Here is a 22,962-nt window from a genome sequence, read left to right as displayed (position 1 = left end):
TACTGTAGAATAACCTTATCTCTGTGTTAGGTAGTTAATGAGCCCAGATGATACATCATAACTTTAGAAGTGTATCATAATTAATGGCATTTTAATAAACCCTGGGATGTCTTTACAGAGAGAAGTGGAACTGTTCAAATGATAAAGTTGAAATTTCAAAAGTGTGACTAAATGGAGTGTGCAGTGCTGCAGCAGTGCAGTGTTTGGTACAGCCAAGATTATAAAAGGCAGTGGCTGGTACAGATTAGTCAAGGGGGCTGCAGATTTGGAGTTCCATCACCACTTTTTTTAATACCCTGCTCTGCTAGTTGTCATCAAAGTCATATGCTGAGCACTAGTGTGAGGCAACAGGGGAGCAATCTCTAGCAAGGATGAATATCATGGGAGAAAGTGTGCTCGGGGACTTAAGAAATGCCTGCAAGTAAATGTAGAGGGACAGCAGAGAGGCAAGGGACCACCAGTATCAGCTGTGGGAGGAGATGCTGCCTTTCTAAAGTCGTTGTTCTGAAAGGTCTCAGCCCCTTCATCTGTAGGAGAGAGCACCCAGATGGTGCCATATGAGGGTCTTGCCTCCCCCTGAACCACTACATACACACTGTCAACTTCATCTTCATTCCAGATCACTCCAGTTGAAGGAGGGGAAATGGTTTGATGTCTTTCTACCTAATTTTCCTAAGCAATTCAAGAGTGCTGTAAATGTATCTGTGTGCTTTGATAAAGGAACAAGGTTGATTCTGACAACTATGATTTCAAATCAGGGTAGGAGATGGAGTAGAGCATCAATTTTTTTTTCTTCCCATTTTTCTAATGCCAGTTTAAAATACTCAGGGCAACAAAGAGTTACTTTTTCACTGAACCAAGTTTTAGAGAATATTGAAGTGAATATGGTAACTAAAACAGCGTATATGAGTAATGAAGGGATATAACCCTAAATTCCATGTTCTCTATGAAATGTAGTCTGAAGGAAGTTTAATAATATCCCACCATCAAAAAATCCTCTTACACCACAATAGTTGGGTGTAAGAGTGCCTATACAGAAAATGGTAGGAGGAAAAAAAACCTTTAAATGCAAAGGAGGTTTGTAGTTGAGTTCTGCTGATGTTTGTTTTCATTCTGGTATTTTTTGTTCTGCGTCAATCTAACAGTGAAATGGCAAAAGGTCACATTACAGGTATACTTTCAGAGTAACAGCATTCACCCCTGTGCTGTGTCTGCTTTCACACAGGTACTTCAAAAGGCAGAGTTTTATCCTAGAGCTTCTGCCTGTAGTGAGCTAAAGGCAAAGAAATGCATTTGGCTATCTGTAATGGGGCCTGAGGGAGGTTTCGTTGCACAACAAATCAAAATATCACAACAAAATGGAAAATGAGATGAGTGAGAAGGTTGTGCTGCCTTCCACCTAAGCGGGTTTTGCCAAGCTGTGTGTGCTGCAGAAGGTGCCGCACGCTCGCGCTCTGCTCTGCGCAACCGTCCCCTCTTGGCACCAGGACACAGCTGCTGGGACTAGAAACACGTTCAAACACAGTCACAAGCCTCTTATGCTCTTACTTCTGTGTTGCCAGCCTCTATTTTTCTTCCCCTTTCTTGACATTTTCTGTACCTCCCAGCTGATGTGCCAGCTTTGCCATTTGCTAAAGGTCTCAGAGGATTCCATATCTGTGCTTTCTCTCTCTGCCACTTCTCATTTACTTACCCTTGTGCACATTGGACCCTGGAATGATGTCAGGTCCAGATGTGAGTTTGGGGGTGTGTCACTTGGGCTGTTGCCTTCTCATTTACACCCACCCTTCCATTTGTACCCTGCTGCATTCCTGCAACAATCTGATTTACTGATCAGACCTTCATCTTAGCAAAATAAGCATTGTTTCAAAAGGTGACTTTGTCTAACATTATTTCCTGCTTCCAAAAATTTTATTTGAAATACCCTTTCCAGCTAAAAGTCATTTGTAAAAGGGGGGAGCTTTGAATAAGATCCTGACTGAGAAACTCTAAAAGCAACTGATCTGGGGTAAGATTTCCTTTCTTAAACTGAGCAGGTCGAACAACAGCTATCAAGTAGAAATTATTTGGATAAGTGGAGTTGGAAAAAACAGCAATTAGGTGACTCATGAGAAGCTGTCACAGATGTTGGTATAATCTCAGTACCGAGTGTTCCTAAGTACTGAAAAAATAAAGATATATTTTTTCCTTAAAAAGATACACAAATGTATGTTTGTATGCATCTATATATGGCTGTGTATATTTTAACAGAAAATCATGCAAAAGCACATGTGTACATATCAATACATTTATGGTAATGGAGTAGACCTTAGACTTTATGTCCAAGTTGGAACCTCTGTAATAAGTAGCACTTCCCCCTGTTATGTGATAACAATGATTTGTACATTAATCTGACCAAAGGACAGGGAACAATTGATAAATTTGTATTGCTCTTCTAAAAATAAATCAGAAATGCTTTTTGACATTTATTACAAATGGCATTTCAATTGATTAAGGTGAGCAGAGTTGGCACTAGAGAATTTTGCACTTACTTGGCTGACACATTGCTCTAAACAAGTAAGAGCTCTTCATTATAACTTTCCCTATTCTTCTCATGTCACTATGGTAATTGCAGTGCAGTGGTTGCTATAGCAAAAATGATTAATCCTCTGTTGTTGTTATCTCTGTGCTCACAGAGGCTTTTTATAAGATCTGCTTGTACTGTCTTTAGAGGAAATCATAGATGTTGTCTAGATTCTTGATAAATACTTACAAATATAGAGAGTTTTAATAGTTGTCATTTAAAATACTGGGAAACATTGCATTTTTAAAGAAATTTAAGGATTGTGATGGGACAATATGAAAATTACCTTTTTGGGGGGGGGGACACGACATGAATGTGAACCATGTTATGGACACACAAACCTGCTGTTTTCTTGTTAGTTTAAAGATTAATGACATATGCCTTTTAAGTAGTGACTCAGAAACAATTAGCACAGGATATTGTGCAGTTTATACAGTCCATTAATTCATTTTTACAGGAAATTAATGTCATAATTGCTATTTAACTGTGATAGGTTCAGTTGGATAGTGGAGTTTGATAGATTATCCTTTGTGATATCTGATCTAAGAATGTAAAAGTTTGATTAATCAGTCATTGATTTTGCTTAGTTAAGGCAAAGAACTTTGTTGTGGCCTGAATAGAAAGAGTAAAAATAGCTTTTTGAAATCAACCTGGATCATACTGCTCATGGTGTCCTTGTAAGTAAACACAACACAACTCTTCCTTTCTCCAGGTAGCATTTAGCCAACTCAGTTCTTTAGTTTTTTGTTGCAAATTGATTCCTTGGCTGCTGCTGAGTCTTTCTCTTCTCTAATTGATAAAGTTTGCCTTCAATCCTGCTATGACACTTGCTTTTTGACAAAGTATCTATTGGGATTGGTAAAGTTCTGTCCAACTCCTTCAGAGACCTGAACTCAAATTTTTCTCATATTTAAAATCCAGTTATCCAAGTAATAATCCTAAGAGAATCTTCTCTGTTCTCCTCCCTACCAAATAACTGAACTGTTTCACATATATTAACTACTTTTATGATGTGGTAGAAATTACCACTTTTCTCGTAGGAAATAATATCTCATTATTGCCAGTTAATTATGTTTAAACAGGACAACATAGTGTCCTGTTTAAAAACCTTGGGGTTTTTAAAAACCATACATTGCACTGTGCAAAATGCATTTCATTGAAAGATTTTTGTTTAAAGTAGACCTTCATTATCCTGCAGCTGATGGTACCTTAAATGCACTGCTTTGCTGCCTGCAGTTGCATTTTGAGTTTGTACCTTTTAGTTTTGCCCATCGGCTTCATTTTAGCATCTGAATTTCTTTTTTCTTCAGAATGTTGCATTCTCAGCTGTAGTAGCAGTGTATCAAAGGAAAAAGGTAATGGTACATTTCAGTAAACAACCCTCCTTCTTTGAGCAGTGCATTGTGAAAGTACACAAGTGCTCCTGTAGTCAAAAAAGGGATTCTATAAGAACCTTAAGATGCAGGAAGACAATACTGCTGTGTTTGAAATACTCTACATGTGAGGAAGACTGTTCTGACTGTGATCAGTTTGGATGAAAAAGATATAAAAGCTGATGGAAATGAAGAATTGTGAGAGACTTTAGACATGGAAGGGGTTCTTTTAAGTAACAGGTGCACTTCAGTTCATCTGAAACAGCAGTGCATAAACACATACCAAGTTACTTGAAATTTTGAGTCCATGAAAGTGAATTTAGGAGCTAAGTCTGCCTTATTTGTTAATTGGTAACCAGCAATGCTGTTCAGTGATATCTTTTTGTCTTAATATGAGTCCTGTTTTTTAGATTTGTATCTTTTTGACAGTTCTTTCTGGAAAAAGATCCTGTGTTGAGTTTGAAGGTGATATCTGTGTTACTCCTTTGCTGTTCCTTTAAAAAAACAAACAACAAAAAACCATAACAAACCCCCAAACAAACAAAGAAATTGTAAATTTGTTACAACTAGATGCCATTGCTCTACAGACTGCACCCATCTGACTGCCTTAGTAACTTCACCACTGTTTTTTGCAGTCATGGTGTGCATCCAAATATAGGACAGACATAAAGTCCACATAGGAAACCGCTGAATACAATGGTTTCAAATTCTTCTTTCAAATTCATCTCTGAGCCCTTCAGGAGATTATTTTTCCATGCATCTCATCCTTACTGTTTGTCCCTAGCACATACTTATTGAATATATACCATCATTTCATATTATTCCTTTTGCTGTTTAAAACACTGCATTTCCTGCTCCTTAAGGCATCTGCCCTGCTGTGACAGCCACAGAAATCACCCATTTCTGAACAGTTTCCCATCCCTAAATTGTAGCTGGGTACGATTGTACCTATGGTGGTATGGAAAATCCAAGAGGTATTTTTTATTTTCCCTGAACTTGTACAGGATAAATAATATAATACAGATATTGTTGGATTAAGTTGTCTAATTTTGCAGGAGCAAAATATTTTAGAGCGTTTTGGCACCTGTGAGAGTGCTGAGTGATGAGCTGAGGCTGGCTGGAGTTACAGCCTTAGATGACAGGTGCTACTCAGTACTCTTAAATAACTTTATATGTGTTCTTGATTCCTTCCAAAATATAAACATTACTTCTGTTATTTCTTTCTCTCCAAGTCTTTATTAGGACTTGCATACAGTGAGATATTTTTGTCCACTTAGCTTTAAATGTAGTTCCCAGTGTCCATTTCTGAGGGGGGAATATTGGTTTCCCATATTTTGCCAAAGTCTTTCACGTGCTGCTGACAAATGCTGGTATCTCCTGGGAAGATGAATTGCTGTTGCTTCATGTTAGGTTTGTCCAAGGAGCTTGTAGATTTAAGAATTACTTTGCTTTCTTTCCAGCAGTGAATTTGGAGGAGTGGTGCATGTGCCACCTGCTTATTCATTCCTTGTTGAACAACTTCATCTCATCAGGACTGAATTTTTCTTTGGCAGTGTTCCTGGTTAATATAATAGGAACTCTCAACCCAGGTTGAGTTGACCCAAGAGAGGCACACAAGTGGCTTGCCTTGATTCCTGTTATCCCCTTCATTTGTCAGCACTTGGAGATTTGTTGCCATGTGAGCTTGTAACATGTGTAGCATCAGAGAGGTGCAAATGGCTCAGCCAGATTTGGGAGTGTCTGTTTTATATTAAAACACTTGGAACAAGCAGCTATCAGCAGGAAACTGCAACAGAAATTTCAGTGATGCTTATTGTTTGGGAGGGAGGTGTTCATATTGTATTTAATATAGTTTCTTTTTCCTTCTTGTGTTCTGCTTAGTCCTGGAATTTCCATTTGAGACAGAAGACAGCACTGTTGGCTCTGGTGCAGCCTGGAAGTCTCTGTGTGCAATTTGCTGGCACAGTGCATTTAAATGCTTCTGCTGCAGAGGAACTGTGAATATGAATTCTTTGGAAGGATGTAGACAGACTTGGAGTCAGAATTGATTTAGTGTGAAGGAGAGGGTTATAAGGGTTTCTTTAATGTCCACAGAACTTTGAATCATCTATAAAAGCTCTTTACATCTGTTTTTTTGAAGTTATGATTCACATTTTCTAAAAGCAGCTGACATTGATTGTTTTAATAATGTGTAATTATCTTAGTAATTCATTATAATTGTCTCTCATCATGACCATCTTGAACACCTAAAGGCAGAGAGTGACAAAAGAATTCTAATGATTTTATTACTTGAGAAGATAGATTTAAGATAATCAGCTTTCAAACAAACCTTTATTTGATTTGAATATCAAGCTCAGTTGTACTGATTGTAAGCTTCTGGCCTGCCTCAGAAGGGTGGTTTTTTTTAGCACTACCCTAACAAGGCTTTTTCCTCCTTATCCTCTTACTGTTCTTCAGAACTGTAAATGAAAGGCTCATGAAAAAGGAAAATGAGAACTGGACAAAGACAAGAGGGAGAGATGTGAGCAAGCTAAACGTATGGTGAAAGACAGAAAAAGCATATAAAGCTTCATTAGGCTGTATTGTATTATACAAAAGATGCCTTATCCTTATTTGGACTTACAATCAACAGCAAAGAAAAACTTCTTGGCTTTTATTGTACTATGCTGAGGATTTTTGTTTCTCACCATTTTCAAGAGAACTGGGAAAAGTGCACTGAAAAAGGTCTGTGATAATACAGGGACCACAGCTAGTTCTGAGTGTGTGTTCTCAAGGGACAGCAGTAGATTCTCAAGGCATGAATGAGAACTTTGTGGTACATGAAGGGTCTTGGTTTTTTGTTGCGTGTTTTAAAATTATGAAACCTGGACTGTTCTCACTGTCTTAGTCTGTACAGTTAGCTTTTCTCTATTTCACAGAATAGTTAGGGTTGGAAGGGACTTCTGGAGATCATCTAGTCCAACCCCCAATTTTCCAGAAAACAATTTCTTTTTATTTACCATAACTGTAATAAGTTATAGTAATTAGTCTAAGATCTAAAAAAAACCACAAAAAGTTGATTCTATTGTTTGTTTTTAAAGGAGCAGAAGTAAAATTACACTGTGGGAGAACTACATAGCATTCAAACTATAAAAGGATTTGGATCATACACCCACCAAAAGCTGTCTTGCTCTTATAACTACAGCTTTATCTTCCATATTATAAACCAGTTTTGAAGTGAGAGATCACGGTACCTGACATCTCCCCAGGTTCCGTTTTCCTTGCAGAGTCCATGTTGGAAAGTGCATTGCACAAATATGTGCAGTGAATCTAATAACTCTTGAATCTTGTGGCAAAACACCACTTTTCTGACACCTTTTGCTATGTTTTTAAAGGAATTTGAACTTTTGGATTGAGGGTCTTTTGCCTATATTTACTCGTGTTAAGTAAATTTATAAGGATGTTTGCTTTAAAAGCGTCTCTCCAATATCTCTTGATTTGGGAAGAAGTTACTATGTGTGGATTCTTTTAACTTTTTGCTATTTGTGGACTCAGTTTAAAACATTACCTCAGTATTGCATTTGGAACATGGAACAATTTTTAATAACATTATGTTGGTTTTAATCTGATGTACAAGTTGTTTTCTTGTACATCAAAGCTTATGCTTTCTCAGTTTCACTCAAATTTACGTTTAAAATAGACTGGAAATACTTGAGCTATGTGTTTTTTTGCAAGTGTCAGCATTCACAAGCACTTAAGATTTCAGCTGCAAGTAGTTTCTCTGATACAAGAGTTTCTCTGTGCAAGGTGCTCCCACTGATCTGCACCAGCCATGGCTTTTGGGGTACTTTTGGTTTGGATTGGATTACCAGGCCTTTGTAAAGGTGGGCAAAGTGCTGGAAAGAATCCATGGCTGTTCTTTGAAATACAGTGAACAGGCAGTTGTAAGTAATGATTCTCACATGATTTCTAGATGGCATAAGACTGCTAATTTTGTCTTTACGTATTTAGACATAAGTACAGGTTTGCAGGTGATGAGTATGTGGGACTGTTCTTTTTCTAGCCTTTTCCACTCCCTATAAAACTTGATCTTATTAACCATGTAGTTCTTTAGTATCACTCTAAAGCAAGAATTGTGTGTTGAGAACGTGCTCGTTAACAGTTGAGTTTTTTCTTTGTGTGTCAAAGATGCTCTTAAGTTGAGCAATGATAGCAAAGGACATTTGGAGTCTGGAGTATTTGGCCATATCTACTGCTACAAATGATGCTGAAATTACAAATAAGAATAAGCTCAAGATTTCCAACAATTTGGACTGAGATCTTTTTAAAATCCATACAGTAATAGAAAGACTAGTAGACTCTAGGAACTGAGTGAAGAGTACAGAGGATCTCCAGAAATAGATTTCCTAGGTAGACCTAGGCAGAAGGAGATTATTAAAGACATGTTATGCAAAGTATTTTTTATAAATATTTGAAACTACAGTATGTCTGGTGGGTTCATCCAGCCATTGTCACCAATGCATGTTTGGTCACGTGAATACCTCATTGCACTGAGCAATGTGCTAATGATACTCTTTTTGGATTTGTCTTCCTTTTCCTTTGTGGAGGAATTCAAATTCAAGATCAGAGTTTAACATTGAAGGATGTTTATTCAAATGGAGATTGAAAGCAAGCAGGAAGTGGAGAAGAGTGGGTATTGCAGGTCCAAGGTGAATTTGTTGTTAGAGAGTTCTTTGATCATACTGGTTTTTTTCAAATCGAATCTTAAGTTTGTAATTTGTCTGGAACACCTGCATCTGGTGTTGGTGATGGCTTTGTGTCTAATTATGTGCAGGTTCCGTCCTTGCTGTCCTATGGATTGCTTATTCTTCAGAGCTCCAAGGTTGTTTTTGTCAATATACTGAACTGCTCCTGAACATTAATTACCAAGACTATCAAACTGAGTTATTGGCATAACAAGATGAATGTTTGCAATATAAGTAGAATCAAACATTTTATATTCTCCTCTGCTTCATAGTGTAATTTAAAATGAAAACATCCTTGTCCTTGTCCCTTTCTAAAAAAGAGGAAGAAGAGAGTATTTGAAGGTTCTTTGTCCTTGTGTGTTATTGAAAATCTTCTAAGATTACTTCAGACTGAAACTTTTGTAGAAATGTGATTAAAATATTAGGGCTTAAGTTAAATTTCATATTCAGAAGACAGATTTCTGCAACTTAATTCTATTTTAGCAAACCCTTCAATATTCCCATATGATTTGCAAACTGAACACTTTCTTCCATTTACATTTAGAAAAAGCCTGCAGTCCAACATTTAATCTAGTTCATGTAAGCAAAGATTCAAGTAACATGTTTTAATTGTTGTTCTTGGATGATGCAGAAGGAAAACAAACAGCTTCAAAAGTTGGAGCTGATTTCAGACTGGTCAGACTCGGTAGCTGCTACGTTGATTTCTGTGCTCAGTGGTAGGTAATTCCCTCTCCCATCTCTTGGGGTGAGAACTTACTGGATTTCTATCACTTAGGCTACTCCACGTCCTAAATTGTCTATCCTTGATAACAGAGCTGCCATGAGGATTTGGGAGGGGTTTAGTCGTGAGGTAGAATAATTCATAAGGCAGATGGGATGTAGGAGGCCACTAAAGGCTTGGCTTTATCACTTGGAGATATTTGGGGAAGTCTGATATTTTCATCACTCCTCCTCCCCTTATAACCCTACTTTCCATCTCCCAACTTCCTGATAAAATAAGGGAGGGACCTAGAAAATATAACTATGCATAGATAGATAGATAGATAGATAGATATACACACACCCCCTAAAAGGAGGCTCAGTTACCTAGAAATGTAAGTTGCCAGGCTGAGAAAGCATTTCTTGTAGTGCAGATGAAGTATGACAGAACTCCTAGGCTGTGTTCAGTACTATATTGGAAAATTGATAAGGTGTTCAGTGACTTTGGCAGATGATCTAGTTTTTGCATATTAACTAAGGAGACTTCAAGTAATTTTACCAAATCCACTTGCCTAAATAAACTGGTTTAGATTTTTTTGCAAGACAAAGTACTGTGTATGCCTGAAGCCCTTAGATTCTCTCAGTAACATTTGCAGTTCATAGAGATCCATTTCCCAGCATGTTCATAGGCTACATTTCTGAAACATGAGCTTTGATTTTATAGCCTGTAAAAGTGGAGTCCTTGGAATGTCCCTGAGCTGGGGCATTCTGTCTCTTTGGCAAAGCAAGGTTGGTTAGAATCAGGACTTGCAGTGGTGGCAGAACTTGCAGGACTTGCAGAACTTGCAGTTCTTGCTGCTGCTTTTTGGCATTTCCACTCAACTCCCCTCTGTGTTCCTCCTTCTCAGCCCACACAGGTGGTGGGTGGGCTGTATCCCAGTGCAGAGGCAGCATCTTCTGGGATGAGCTAGGCAGGGCTGCAAGGTCAACATGTGAACACAGGGATTTCTCCTGGAGTAGATAATGAGCAGTAAATCAATTATTACTTTTTTTTCCCATTATATGCTCTGTCAGAATTCTAGATGCAAATGGACATTGCTTGTTTAAACATTAGAAAGTCATTATTCTGCTAAGGATTTTGGAAATAGGTGGATTAAAGGCATTTGAAGAACATTTTTGAAAACCTGTTATTTACTCAGATTTACCTAATTCTGTAAGCCTGGGATTTATTAGCCATTGTGTTAATCAACTTTCTAACGTTGTTTTTTATGCTAAGTACAGATTAAGATATTACATGTGAACTCATGACTCTTCTTAAGGTCTTGCTGACAGCACAAGAGTTTAAAACTAGTTCAGAAAATTAAATAAGTTTGTGTGGTGGACTTGTGATAGCAGTATTAAAGGTAATTTTCTTCCCAACTGAACAAAGGGATTGATTAAATTACTAAGTACCTATTCTTCTAAATATGTCAGTAAAATTTAAAACTTTCCCTATATTAAGGGTCAAGATGAAAATAGGTCAGCAAAGGCAATCTTCAAACAAAAGGTCCAAATTAGATTATTAGGTTAAGGATTTTGAATGGGTCCAGTTTATCTCATGTAATTTTTCACATCTAGAACAGTAATAAATTATTCACAGCTGATTACTTCTTGTAAACAGGGTTTCTGAATTTGCAAATACAAAGCTGACGGGTTTTTTTTTTTCCCTTTGACAGATGGGGACGGACAAAGTGAACATTTATTACCAGTTTGCGAAGATGAAACATGTCAAAGAAGTGCCATCTACCTAACCAAGCTGGGACTGGATCAGGTAATGGGAGTTTGGAATAGCAAAACCCAAGGAAAATACTGTGCTTTATTAAATAATATGAAATAGAAAAACTGTTTTTTGGGAAAGAAATGAAATTTCCTCACCTGTAATTATTAGAGACTTTTATTTATTTACTTATTTATTTGTCTGTTCCCTATCTGAAAAATGCGGGTTTGGTGGAAGGGGTTACATACCTAGAATTCTTTTTAATGAATAATTCTACTCAGGAAAATGATGAATGCTTCTGAGGAGTTTCTTGATTGCAAACCACTGTGTTCTAAGCACCATAATTGTCCCAGCATGAGATGAAAAACAAGGTTTGTGTTAAGAGTTGGAAACAGATCTAATTAACTCAAATAAGCTTCTTTAGTTTAACTTCGGGAGTTCTTTTAGAGTAGAAATATATATATATACACACATACACATATATACACAGTTGAACCAGCCCACACCTCTTACCCCTTATTTCTATTTTGTCTTTGCTTGAAAAAAGTGATATACAAAGACTTTTTTTAGGCTGTGTATCTTCAGAATTGGGCTTCTTTTAAACTACTGCGGACTGGTTTGTTCATGACACTGCTGGCTTTGAGAGACATGGTCATAATTCACATATAAGTGTGTGATAAGCTGGTTTAAGTATTTACAGTGCCCTCATTTATAATAAAGTTGCAGCATACAGTAAATTAACCAAATGTTTGTTGGATGCCTTAGTAAATATTTTACTAAATTCATGTTTATCAATGTTTATCATGTTTATCAATGAACCAAAAGGCCAAGGTGAGCTATAAAGTACTTGTAGCTGACAGGAAAACCCACTCGAGTGTACTTACAAAAATTTACAGTATGTGCCACACATGCTGCTAGCAAGGTTATGAATTACTGATTATTCCCTTACTGACAAATTAAAAGTAGAATTTTGTGCTGATAGTAGTACCCTCTCTGATCTATAATTCAGAATTTATCAGTGAACTTGTTACAGTCTGTAGCCCAAGTTTCAAGTGTAGATTTTCTCATTTAAAGAATCAAAATATATAGAACACAGGCTATATCACACTTTCCTACTAGTGAGGAAAATCACTCTATATTGGAAAGGAAAGCACACAGCTTCCAGTCAGGTCAGGAAGAATAACTGGGATGGAATATACCATCAGTGTAAGACAGAGTAACTATAAATTTGGCAATTTATCTCTTTTAGCCCTCTGATCATGGCAGCTCTGTTCTCAGAAATCATGTTTTGCTGTGCACACTGTGTTTGGTTGGTTGTGAGTTCTTGGGTTTTTGTTTTGTTTTGGATTTTTTTTCTTACATTCATTCCCTGTAACCACAGAATGCAGACAATAGATGATAGCATTGCTAGAGGCACAGTGTTACAGGGGAGTCTGAGTTATGGGCCATAGCCTTTGTATTGAGCAAGTGGCTGCTCAGGTCATGATATCTGCATTGCTTCTGGTTCTCTGGATGAGCACACTGGTTACATCCTGTAGTGGGTGGGTAGCTGGGGTGCTCTTTGTCAAAGGACAACTGCTCTTCAGCTCTCGATTTAGCTACTTACTCTTGATAATATAAGAATTAAAAGGCATTTGAGTTTTTCTGCTCATGTAAATTTGAGACAAATATTGTAAATTAAAGTAATTTCACTGTAGAAAATCAACCCCACACAAACAGCTGGTACCACTGGGAGATACAAAGCTGTTGGTTACCTGAGAGTAGTGGATGGCTGAGGGCCAGTTCTGTTATCTGTTGCTCAGGGTACCTTTCTAGAAGAAAGTGATGCAGCAGTGGCAGAGGAAGGTGTGGGTCAATTTGCATAATATCAGAATTTTTCCAAAGGAGAGTCTGTTATTGTTACCTGCTCTGAAGTAACATTGCATGTAGACAGTTTTATCTTCCTTCATTATTTCATTTTTTATTGGAGTAAACTATTTAATTACTAATACATCAATTTTTTAACCTATATTTAATGTATTTACTTAACTTAGCAATTTCACTGCGTAGTTTCAATTTTATAAAAATTTCCAAGGTAATGACTTTTGAGATAAAAATTAGCAGTTAAATATTGTCACGTCATTTTAAAAAGTGAAGAATCCAACAGATTCTCACCCTACTAGGAAAAAAAGTATTAAAAAGTATTAATACTTACCTAGAAACTTTAAAGCAATTTTCTCTTGATATTTTTAGAATGACTTTTTAATTAAAAATGACAGTATCAAATGGCATGCAATAATGACCTGTTCTGACCTAACCTTTTGAAAGAATTCTATCTAGAGTACTCTTTTCTTGCACTCATCTGGAGCTGATGGAGCTGCTTCTCTTAAAACATTTTCTCTTTTCTGTTCTGAAACAGTGGATAGTATCAGTATCCTCATTGCTGTGTCTGCAGCTTTTCCCATGTGTTGCAGGCTTCTTTCAGGTAGAAATCTATTCAAACATGTGAATTCCCATATTTATTTTGAATGTTTAATTTCACTGAATTTGGTCACTGTGAGATGAGATGACCCAGCTTCCAAGTTTTGACTAAGTAGGTTAATATTCATGAGAAATCTGATGATTTCTTCTTTATAAGTATTAGAAATATCTCAGATAAAATTTTCTTCTTTCGGATGATGGAGCAGGAGTAAAGGCCAACAAAATACACACGAGTGACATTAGGAGATACAGACCTACTAATGTTTTAAAGGAATGTGAATGTTTCCATGGCAACAGCAGAATTGCTGTCAGATCTGAAGTGGGATCCTATACACTGTTTCAGATTATGGCAGGTGTTAGGACACCTCAGACTTCTTTTAATTCACCTGCAGTCTAATCTGAGAAATGTTTTAACGTCCCTGGTACTACTTATTGTAGAAACTCTAGGTACTATGGTATTCTTAGAGATGACTAATCCTTCTTTTAATTTTGCCAGGTATTTGGTATGATTTTTCATTTGTTTCCTGAGGCAAACAGTATTATTTCAGTGCCTTCATTTGAGAATTTCTTTGTGGGCTGGATGATTCTTATAACCTTTCTCTGTATAATAGAAAGGTTATAGCTTTATTCCTCTTGGAAATCTAGCAGCTCTGAAGTAGGACACAGTGGTGCATCCTACAGCAAACCTCAGGTCTTTGTGGTGTCATTCCATAGGGTAGAGAGGAATGTTACAGCATCGATCACCAGCTGCACTTGGTCAGTGCCAGAAGTTTTTCCTCATTCCTAATAACAGTTTAAAGGGGGGTGGGGTGGATTCAGCTGCTGTAATTGTCATAAATCTCAGGTTCTGCAAGATCCTCTCATCATTCCTAAGTTGCTCATCTTTCTGAAAGCAGCTGTGGGGCTGTGAGCATTGAAAACATGACCTTTACTGCCTTGATTATTTTTTCCTATGATTCTGAATCAGTGTTGGGGATCATCATCTTCTGGGCTTTGAACACCATATTAATGGTGTGAAGTATAGTCATTTACTTAGTTTATTTTTATGCAATAGTGGCTGCTCAACTGTGGAAGGGATTCAGGTGACCTTTGCAGGCACTGAAAGCCTGATGCACCCTGAAATGGTGGGACTATTTGTTATGTGCAGCTGAACTACAGTGCACGTGTGCTGAGAGAGGGAGCCCCAGGGAAAAGGGCTGGGGCTGGGGCAGCTCTTTCAGGCCACCCTTGGTGCTCATCTTTCTATAGGGTGGAATAATGCTTCTCATATAAAGTAGGAGAATCCCTGGCATTTCAACGAAATGTATTGGCCAAGAATGGGCACCAATTTCCAAACTTCCAGACTGGGTGGCCTGAAATCGGGCAGCTGGCAGGGGGTGGGGTTTGTGCTTCACAGCTTTCTGGACATAGTTTAAAAATGCACGTTAATCCGACAGTTTTGACTCAAAGACCTGCTACCAGGCTTTGAAGCCAGAGAAGTGCCTTTCCTAATGTATAGAAGAATGGGGACTTTGCAAGAAATGATCCCTTTTTTAGTGAAGTGGGGTGAATGCAATGAGTTTTAAATGTTTCTCAAATACCCCAGACATTTTTCAAAATGAAAAAGATGTTGTTTTCACAAGGCAGTAGTAAAAAATTCTCTTTTCTACTTGTTGAAAAACAAATGTTTGAAGAGCTTAAAAACAAATTTTCAAGCACTTAAGTACTTTTCCTTTTTTTAGCCACAAAATCATTAATTGAAGGATCAAAAATATCTATATAAATGTTTTAAGTAATTATATTAGTGGCATGCAGTGGAATTTAGCAGAAAGTGAAGAAGTAAATCTGATTTCTCTGGCTGAATTTTATGTGTTCATTTAGAATTTCTTTTAGATACTCATTCTATTTTTCAGTCTATTTTCATCTGAGCTGTGTAGCAGAAATCATATGATCAGAAAACTGGAAAAAATAGCTTTGTGTGTCCTCATTATACCCACCTATTTCTATCTTAGAGTGAAAGAAAAAAAATTGGTTTTAGTCTTTTCCTATTAAAATAGCAACAGCAAACATGAAGCTTAAAGTGTCTGGATTATGAAATACAAAAGAAGTAAGAGATTTATATTGTTGACAAACACATTTTCATTTTTTGCCTTCTATAGTGAAATATCCGTCCTGAGGCACATGAACAATTAATCTTGCATTACATTACACAAGGCTGCAGTTCATAATAGAAATATTCAAAATGAGTCTCACCAAAAGCGTGGATTACTCTGAATTTGAAGTGTCAGTTTAAACAGTTCCTTGTGGTGCTGGAATGTGATCTGGTTATGCAGTGAGCAACACTGATGTTCTGGAATTGTTACACAACTGCTCTTGTGAACAATCCCACGACTGGGTGAGCAGGATGGAGGGATCTGACTCCACGGCACGGGCGGTGCTGATGTTTGGTGGCCACTGGTGATGTTTTGTTCACCTATTGTTTTATATCTGATTGTAGACCTTAGGATTGTATGACTCACTCTGAATAGAATAAAAAGAAAATACCAATTCATATTTGTGCCTAAAACTTCATTTTTAATTTTGCTTCTTTAAAGTAGCGTTACCATACATGCGAACATTCAAAAAGTATATGATGGATATAATTGGATTTCACTGCAATGACTGTGTGAATGATACCATGTAAAGTAAAAGCTGTATTATATTTCATGGTTCTGATTTCAATCAGTGTTCTTCAAAATTACAGTATTTGCAATAATATTGTATCATCTGTCTTCTGCATGACAAATAAGTGCTAAGAAATCTTGCCCTTTGAAAAATTTCCCTTGGGTTGAGTCTTTTTCTTCTTTTCTGTTTCATAGATTTTTTTTTTCCAAACCTTCAGCAACTTACAGTAACCAAATAGACATCTGTATGTCACGGGGTTGGGGGTCCAAATATGTTTCATTTCAACTTTGAGTTTTCAGCAGAAGTGCAGTAGATCATCATTGCAGTTCAAATGTCATCACTTATGTGGGCAGACATGCACTGAGTGTGTGCAGTGTTGGGCAGAACTGTTCCAGTCTTCTAAGCCACTTGTGATATCCAAACCAAGTTGAACTTAATGCGCTTCTTCAGTAATTTTGGGGGCTTCTCTGATATGCCTGTGGTTGTGTGTAATCTTCAGGGACCAGTCAAGTGTCACACACGATTGCCATGTGGCAGGAATGTTGTTGATTACTGGATTGCTTTAGTGAGGGAGTCTTTCCACAGCAGGAAATGATACTCATGGATCTCATTCTGGTTCCTGAAATAGCTAAATTGAGGCTTGGATGAGAGACATGTAAGATCTGTTAAGTGCTTTTGATGTTGGTGACAGTGATCCTTTAAGATGGCACCCTTCTGTCCTTTTGAAGGCATTGACAGTTAGTTGACATATAAAATTACTTTTGACTTTAAAAATGGCACTGAATTTCTCTGTAGTATTGAAATGTTAACCCTGGTACTTCGGTTTCATACTAACTTGTGAAATTACTTTGATTTTAATTAAGATAAGTTCCTATTTAGCACCTCTGCAACACTTTGGAAAGTAAGTGCATTTCTTGTCCTGGAGAAATTATATTTTGCATTTCTTTTGTACTTTCAGTTTGATACTTTAATCTTAATTTCTTATCAAATATTTCAGTATCTGATGCTGCTGGGGAGATAGGAGGGGAATTGAAGCTCTTGAACTTCTAAAAATCCATGAATAATAGAATCATTTGAGCTGAAATGAACCTGCTTTAAGCAGGAGCAACACTGAATTCAGATATGAACTGTCCTGAAGCATACTGATATTATCCAGCAGTTTTGATGAGGGTGCTTCAGTCCTCCAGCTTTAATGATGCCTACTGCTTGCAATTCCAGGGGAAAAAAATGAGACTCAGGATCTCAAGGCCCTGATGGTTTGGGCTTACCTACACTTAAGGATTAGTATAGATTCCAGGCAAGCCTGAATTTCAGTTAAGGTGTTCCTGAATATCTCCGTATACTGGACACATTCCAAAACACAAGTCCTTTATTCTTACAACCTTAACTACATTTTCCTGTTCTGGAATAATTTAATGCATAGAAATTACTCAGATTAATTTTTTCATTTGGTGACAGATTTAGGAAATAATCCTTATTTCCTCTATGGAAATTTGTAAATGGCTAAAAATCCTGACGAAGTGAAAAAATGTCAGCTGTTTTAAATGGAATTACCTTGTTTAAATAAATAAAATGGATTGCTTTATCTAACTGTTGTTTTTTCATTTTATTTTACAGTGGATTCCTGTCTTGCAAGACTTCAGAAATAAAGACACAATCTGGGGCTTTGTACCATATCAAAATGACAAATCTTCAACAGAAATTTCATTTCCAATTACACTTCATATTGGAGATTACAATATGGATGGCTACCCAGATGCTCTTGCTATACTAAAGAACACTTCTGGAAGGTAGAGTACATGCAACTAGAAATAAAACTAGCAGGTGCATGTTCCATCATCAGTCATACAAATTACTAACTTCAGTGCATCTCATTCATTTTAACAAGTGAGCAAGACTTTGATCTCTGTTAAGCGTTTCCCTTTGTAAAAAGGGACTGTGAGGAATTGCACCAGGGACTGGAGCATGAGGCAGCATTTTGGGTGCTCCTCCCAGATGTCAGGAGCTGATTCTCTCCCTTTCCTTTCCCAAATCATCTTCTGTAAAACCCTGATTTCAGCTTTCAGTGCTGACTGGTAACACCAGGCTGGAGAGTTGGGGAAACTGCTCCACGCTGTCACATGGAGTGAACGCTGACTGGTAACTGCTGAAGAATGCAACAGTGGTTTGTCCCTTTTGAAAGCCACAAAGTTTAGATAAACCTAATAATTTACCAGTGGTTCTTATATTGTCCAACTTTAACTGAAAATAAATAATACACAAATCCAACCTCCCTCCCCCACCATCAAAAGGAGCTTCTAACCCTTCCTATTAAATTTGTCAGTGTAATCTTTGACCTCCCTTTTTTTTCATTTTTTCTTCTTTACTTGCTTTCCCAGTATTTTGTATTGCTACCAGCTGGTGCTGTATGATAGAGGGCATGTAGGGATGCTTACAGGGGGACTATTGTACCTTGAGGAGTTAGTGATCCACATAACAGCTGACCCGAGGAGGTGCCTCCCTGTGCTGTGCCACGGCTCCGGGATAAACGCGGCTGATCGTGACAGAGGAGCCCGTGGGCAGCTCTCACCTGGCACCTGCTGATGGGACTGCTGGCATGTCCTTATCGTTACCTTGAAGTGAAGCAGCATGTTCTCATGTGAACATCCTTTTGCTTGACAGTAGGAATGATAAATAGCTTGTTTATTCTAAGGAAAACTTAAAAGAGCTCTGGAGACCATGATGCCAGTGAACCTCAGTACAGACAGGAGATGTGCAGCGTGCTGTGCCCTGACTAGAGTCTGTCTGATGCTGCACAACTGATTTTCCCAGCATCTGAAGAAATGTAAGGTTGTTTATGCTCTTCCATTTTTCTTCCTCATGTCATTGCTTGAAAAAGGTATTTTAACCAATACCTTATGTGTTGGTTAATGTAATGGAGTCTTAATATCTTCCTTACTACAACCTTTGACAAATACTTGCACTAGTGCATTACAAGGCAAAATAGGTCTGTCTTACAGGTGTATTTATTGTCTTCCTCTGTCTGGTATTTTGGATAAGCTTGGGTTCAGGTTCATACTTTGAATTCATAAAGAAAAGAACTGAGGAGCTCATTTTGATGCTTCAGACAGTGTATATAAAAGAGAATTCAGTGCTGAAGTCCAGGAAGTCAATTCAGATTTTCTAGGGGTTGCCTAAACATGAGTCACCCACTGACATTTTTGTGTTAAGGTTCTTCAGATGCTGACACACACCTAAAAATGACCCAGTTTGAAGAGTAACACGGTTGTATTCAGCCTGCGTGCTGTGATTCAGAGACAAGGCTGTGAGCAGCTGAGCTCTGTCTCTGTAGCTCTGAGCCTTAAAATAACCAGCAGAGCAGGTGTTTCTGTTCAGACATGGCAGACGAGAAGGAGGATGCTGTTACTGCCCAGGACTGGCATAGCAAAGTTAAAGCTCTCAGGCCCTGAATGGCAAGTTTTTCACTCCATACCTGCCTCAGCTGGGAGTTTGCATCTTCTATTCAGCAGTCATTGAATAAAGACTGAAAAGAGTCAGACAGCAAACTAGAGCTAGTGTCTTTCCTTTGCCATAAGAATACTGTGACATCAGGAAAGTTGTTGTCTTTGGTTTTACTGAAGTCCCACAAATCTTGTGTTTTGAACTGTACATAGGTTGTCTTCTGGTGTGTGTCCTGATAGCTACTGCACTTCAGAAGGACTGCCTGAAGATTTATGGAGCTCAGAAATTTATTTTATTTTATCTTTTAAGATTCTTAGGAGCCTCTGTCCTCTGGCTGCTGTAAGATTATGGCAATGTAATATCATGTAAAAAAGTTTAAAATAGTTTGTAAATAGTTACTCCTGTAGAAGCCCAGGAAGTTACCTGTGTCTCGTTGCAATGAAGTGCTGTGATACACTTCTATCTCTATTCTCCCTCCTTCTGAAATTTTTGCTTATTCAACTGAGTGCATTTAAAATTAATTTGAAACTTGACATAGAAGTTGAGTGACACAGTGAGGCATAAGGACTGAAGGTACTGGGAGATGATTTGACAGGTTATTGAAAGGGAGGTTCAGGAAGATGAGGAAGTCTGGCAAAAAAGGAGTAACTAACCTAAAAAAGAAGAAATACATTGCATGTTAACATTGTATCTATCCAATATTTGTAGAAAAGTAACAGAAACATGCTTTGTACTTTGGGATGGAAATGAAAGGCACTTTTTTTTTTGCACTCACTATGGAATGTCACATTCATTATTAATTCATTGTTTCTGAGAGACTTAAGCAAATACTTCCTTTTAAAATGTGTAACTGGGTCACTGATTGGAGAAAATTAAAACAGTGTGGGAATTAAATTAAAAGCTGTCCTTAAATTAGAGTAAATTAAAATGAAAACCTTATTTAATCGATTTTAAACACTTCTGGATCAAGCTGTTTATTTCTTTCTCTGAAGCCTTTCATGCTACATCTACAGATCTAATTTCAGTGATTGATTACTGTGATTAAATGATAAAAGCATTTTTGTAAACTCTTGACCTCAATCTGTGCTATAGTCTGGGAAGCCTGGTTTCTAGTTGCTGTCTGTAACATAAAGAAGTTAAAGGAGGCAGAAACAATTTTGTTCATCTGAAAATATACCCATATGTGATAATGGAAGAATTAAAATCAATTATATGCTTCCATCACAATTCAGGAAAGTACTTTCAGATCAAATCCTTACAAATACCTACGAAAGACTGAAATAAAGATATAATGGTTGGACATACATCAGTTTACTGTCCTGCCATGTGGGCAAGTCAGGAAAATGAGTAATAGCTGTTGTAGGATTCTGCTGTTTCGTCTCCTGCCATATCCCATTGATTTCAAATTACAGTGTGTAATATTCTGATGTCATGGAGACATTCCTTGCCAGCAACAACAAAAAAATGGAATCCCACTTGTGTTTGCAAGTGTTGAGAGGGTTTGAACCCAGAGAATCAATAAATTCCAACAGTGGAAATGCTAAATTCACAGTAGATTCTTACATGTTTATATTTTCAGTATGTTTATATGTTCTTTTAACTTCTGACTTGAGTCAAAACCTGCACATAAGAATTCAAGTCCAGAAATTTTTCTTCAGGCTACATACATACATGAATTCTGTATTAGAAGTGATATGTGTATATAGAATAATAATAAGTGAAGGGATTTTATCAGTAGTTATTAATTAGTTCATCTGTGCTTCCTGTCTTACATAAATGTATTCATTTTTTCACATGCTGGGTTTTTTAAATTGACTCTGGTGACACTGAAAGTGTAAGTTACTGTGAGTTTATAAACACCTTTCTCCCATCTAATTAGATGAAACAAATTTTGTTTAACACTTGTTTCCAATTAGATGCTAATAATTGGCATCTTACATTGCAAACATGTAATCTAAGTCTTTTCAATTCCACTCTTACTCAAAGGGAATGTTTTTCACTGGTAAAATTGGAAATACCTTATCGCTGTCTGACACTGTTGATAAATAACAGAAAGACTGAAACTTGGAGATGAAAAACAACTGGATAGGGACAGTTTAATAAAAAACTTTCGAGTATGATAGACTTCTAGAAAGTTTTCTAGGTGTTCATGCTCAGTTTTAAATTAATGTATATGTATTAATCCTTTATATGAAAGGGCTCTTATTTGACCAAATTATCTCTTCCTAAATCATTGTTAGTTGTCACTTGTCAGAAGTAAGGTTGGATAGAGGACTTCTTTTAAATGTAGGATTGATGAGCACCTTGTAATTGAGCAAATCTAAAAAGCAGAGGCAAATTCAATTACTTTGAATGTCTGGAGTGAGATATAAGTCATTTTGATGTCCCCAGTATAACTGTAAATGAACTAACCTTAAACTGACAGCATGAGAGATGTATGAAATTAGTAGTAAATATTTAATTCTAATTGCAAAGAAATATGGTAATATAAAACTGAGATAAGTCTTCAGTCTTTCTTTGGTGTTAAGCCCCACTCATAGTTATTTACCTTGAAGCATAGATGACTTTGATCAGAAGGTTCCAAATTGTAGACAACTCTATCCCAAAGTATCAAGTTATGCAGGAAGTAGAAAATTTAGCTGCCATTCTGCATTGGTGTGTATACCTAAATATTTAGAGTGCTGCAAATAGCATGTGAAGGGCAGAGTTCTTTTGCTCTCTCTCTTGTCAGTATCGAAGCTGAATTGTTTGGTATTGACTGCTGCACATTTGAGTAGCACCTTAGCATTGATTTTTAAGGTTTTACCATTACAACAGTGTCTGTCTTTATAGGCTTTCAAGGACATCATTTTCAGGATGCAGATGATCATCTTCATTACAGGGAGATTTTTACTGATGGTAAATCTTCAAAATTTGGTTCGAAATAATAGGAAGGTCATAAAGCATGGAGGTAGATACTTTGATTCTAGGGATGCTTCTTTATTAAAGGTTTAAATAATACAAGGATTCAACTGGCAGCTCATAGGCTAAATACAGATGTCAAGAGTTCTTCCAAGAGAGAATTGAAGAGGTGAGGAGAGAGCAAAGAGCTGATTGCTCTTCCTTCTGCAGATAATAAGGCCCTGCAACTCCCTGTTGCTGCTGCATGAGCCACACACCAAGATTTCCTCCTCCCTTGCTGAGATGTAGCACATGGGACAGGAGGTTCTACATCTATGAATTTATTTCCTCTACAAGATGGCTCTTCTACAGAGCACTTCTTGGGTCTTCAGCATCTGTTTAGGTTTTGACATTGCTTTTTAT

At 37.2% G+C, this 22,962-nt stretch overlaps 1 protein-coding gene across 1 annotated transcript in view; it reads left to right on the top strand.

Moving 5' to 3' along the window:
• The window catches only part of ITFG1 (integrin alpha FG-GAP repeat containing 1), a 72,598-nt gene that overhangs the window by 24,366 nt on the left and 25,270 nt on the right, over nucleotides 1-22,962 (top strand). Inside the window, exons 9-10 of the mRNA XM_051805606.1 lie at nucleotides 11,075-11,169; nucleotides 17,836-18,008. Of these exons, the coding sequence (XP_051661566.1) occupies nucleotides 11,075-11,169; nucleotides 17,836-18,008 (268 nt within the window). The remainder of the gene's footprint in view (nucleotides 1-11,074; nucleotides 11,170-17,835; nucleotides 18,009-22,962) is intronic.

The sequence above is a fragment of the Manacus candei genome, unplaced genomic scaffold (genome assembly GCF_025592945.1).
Source record: "Manacus candei isolate 608988 ecotype Guabito, Panama unplaced genomic scaffold, ASM2559294v1 h1tg000065l, whole genome shotgun sequence".
Classification (NCBI taxonomy): domain Eukaryota; kingdom Metazoa; phylum Chordata; class Aves; order Passeriformes; family Pipridae; genus Manacus; species Manacus candei.
This window is presented reverse-complemented; position numbering and strand designations above follow the sequence as displayed.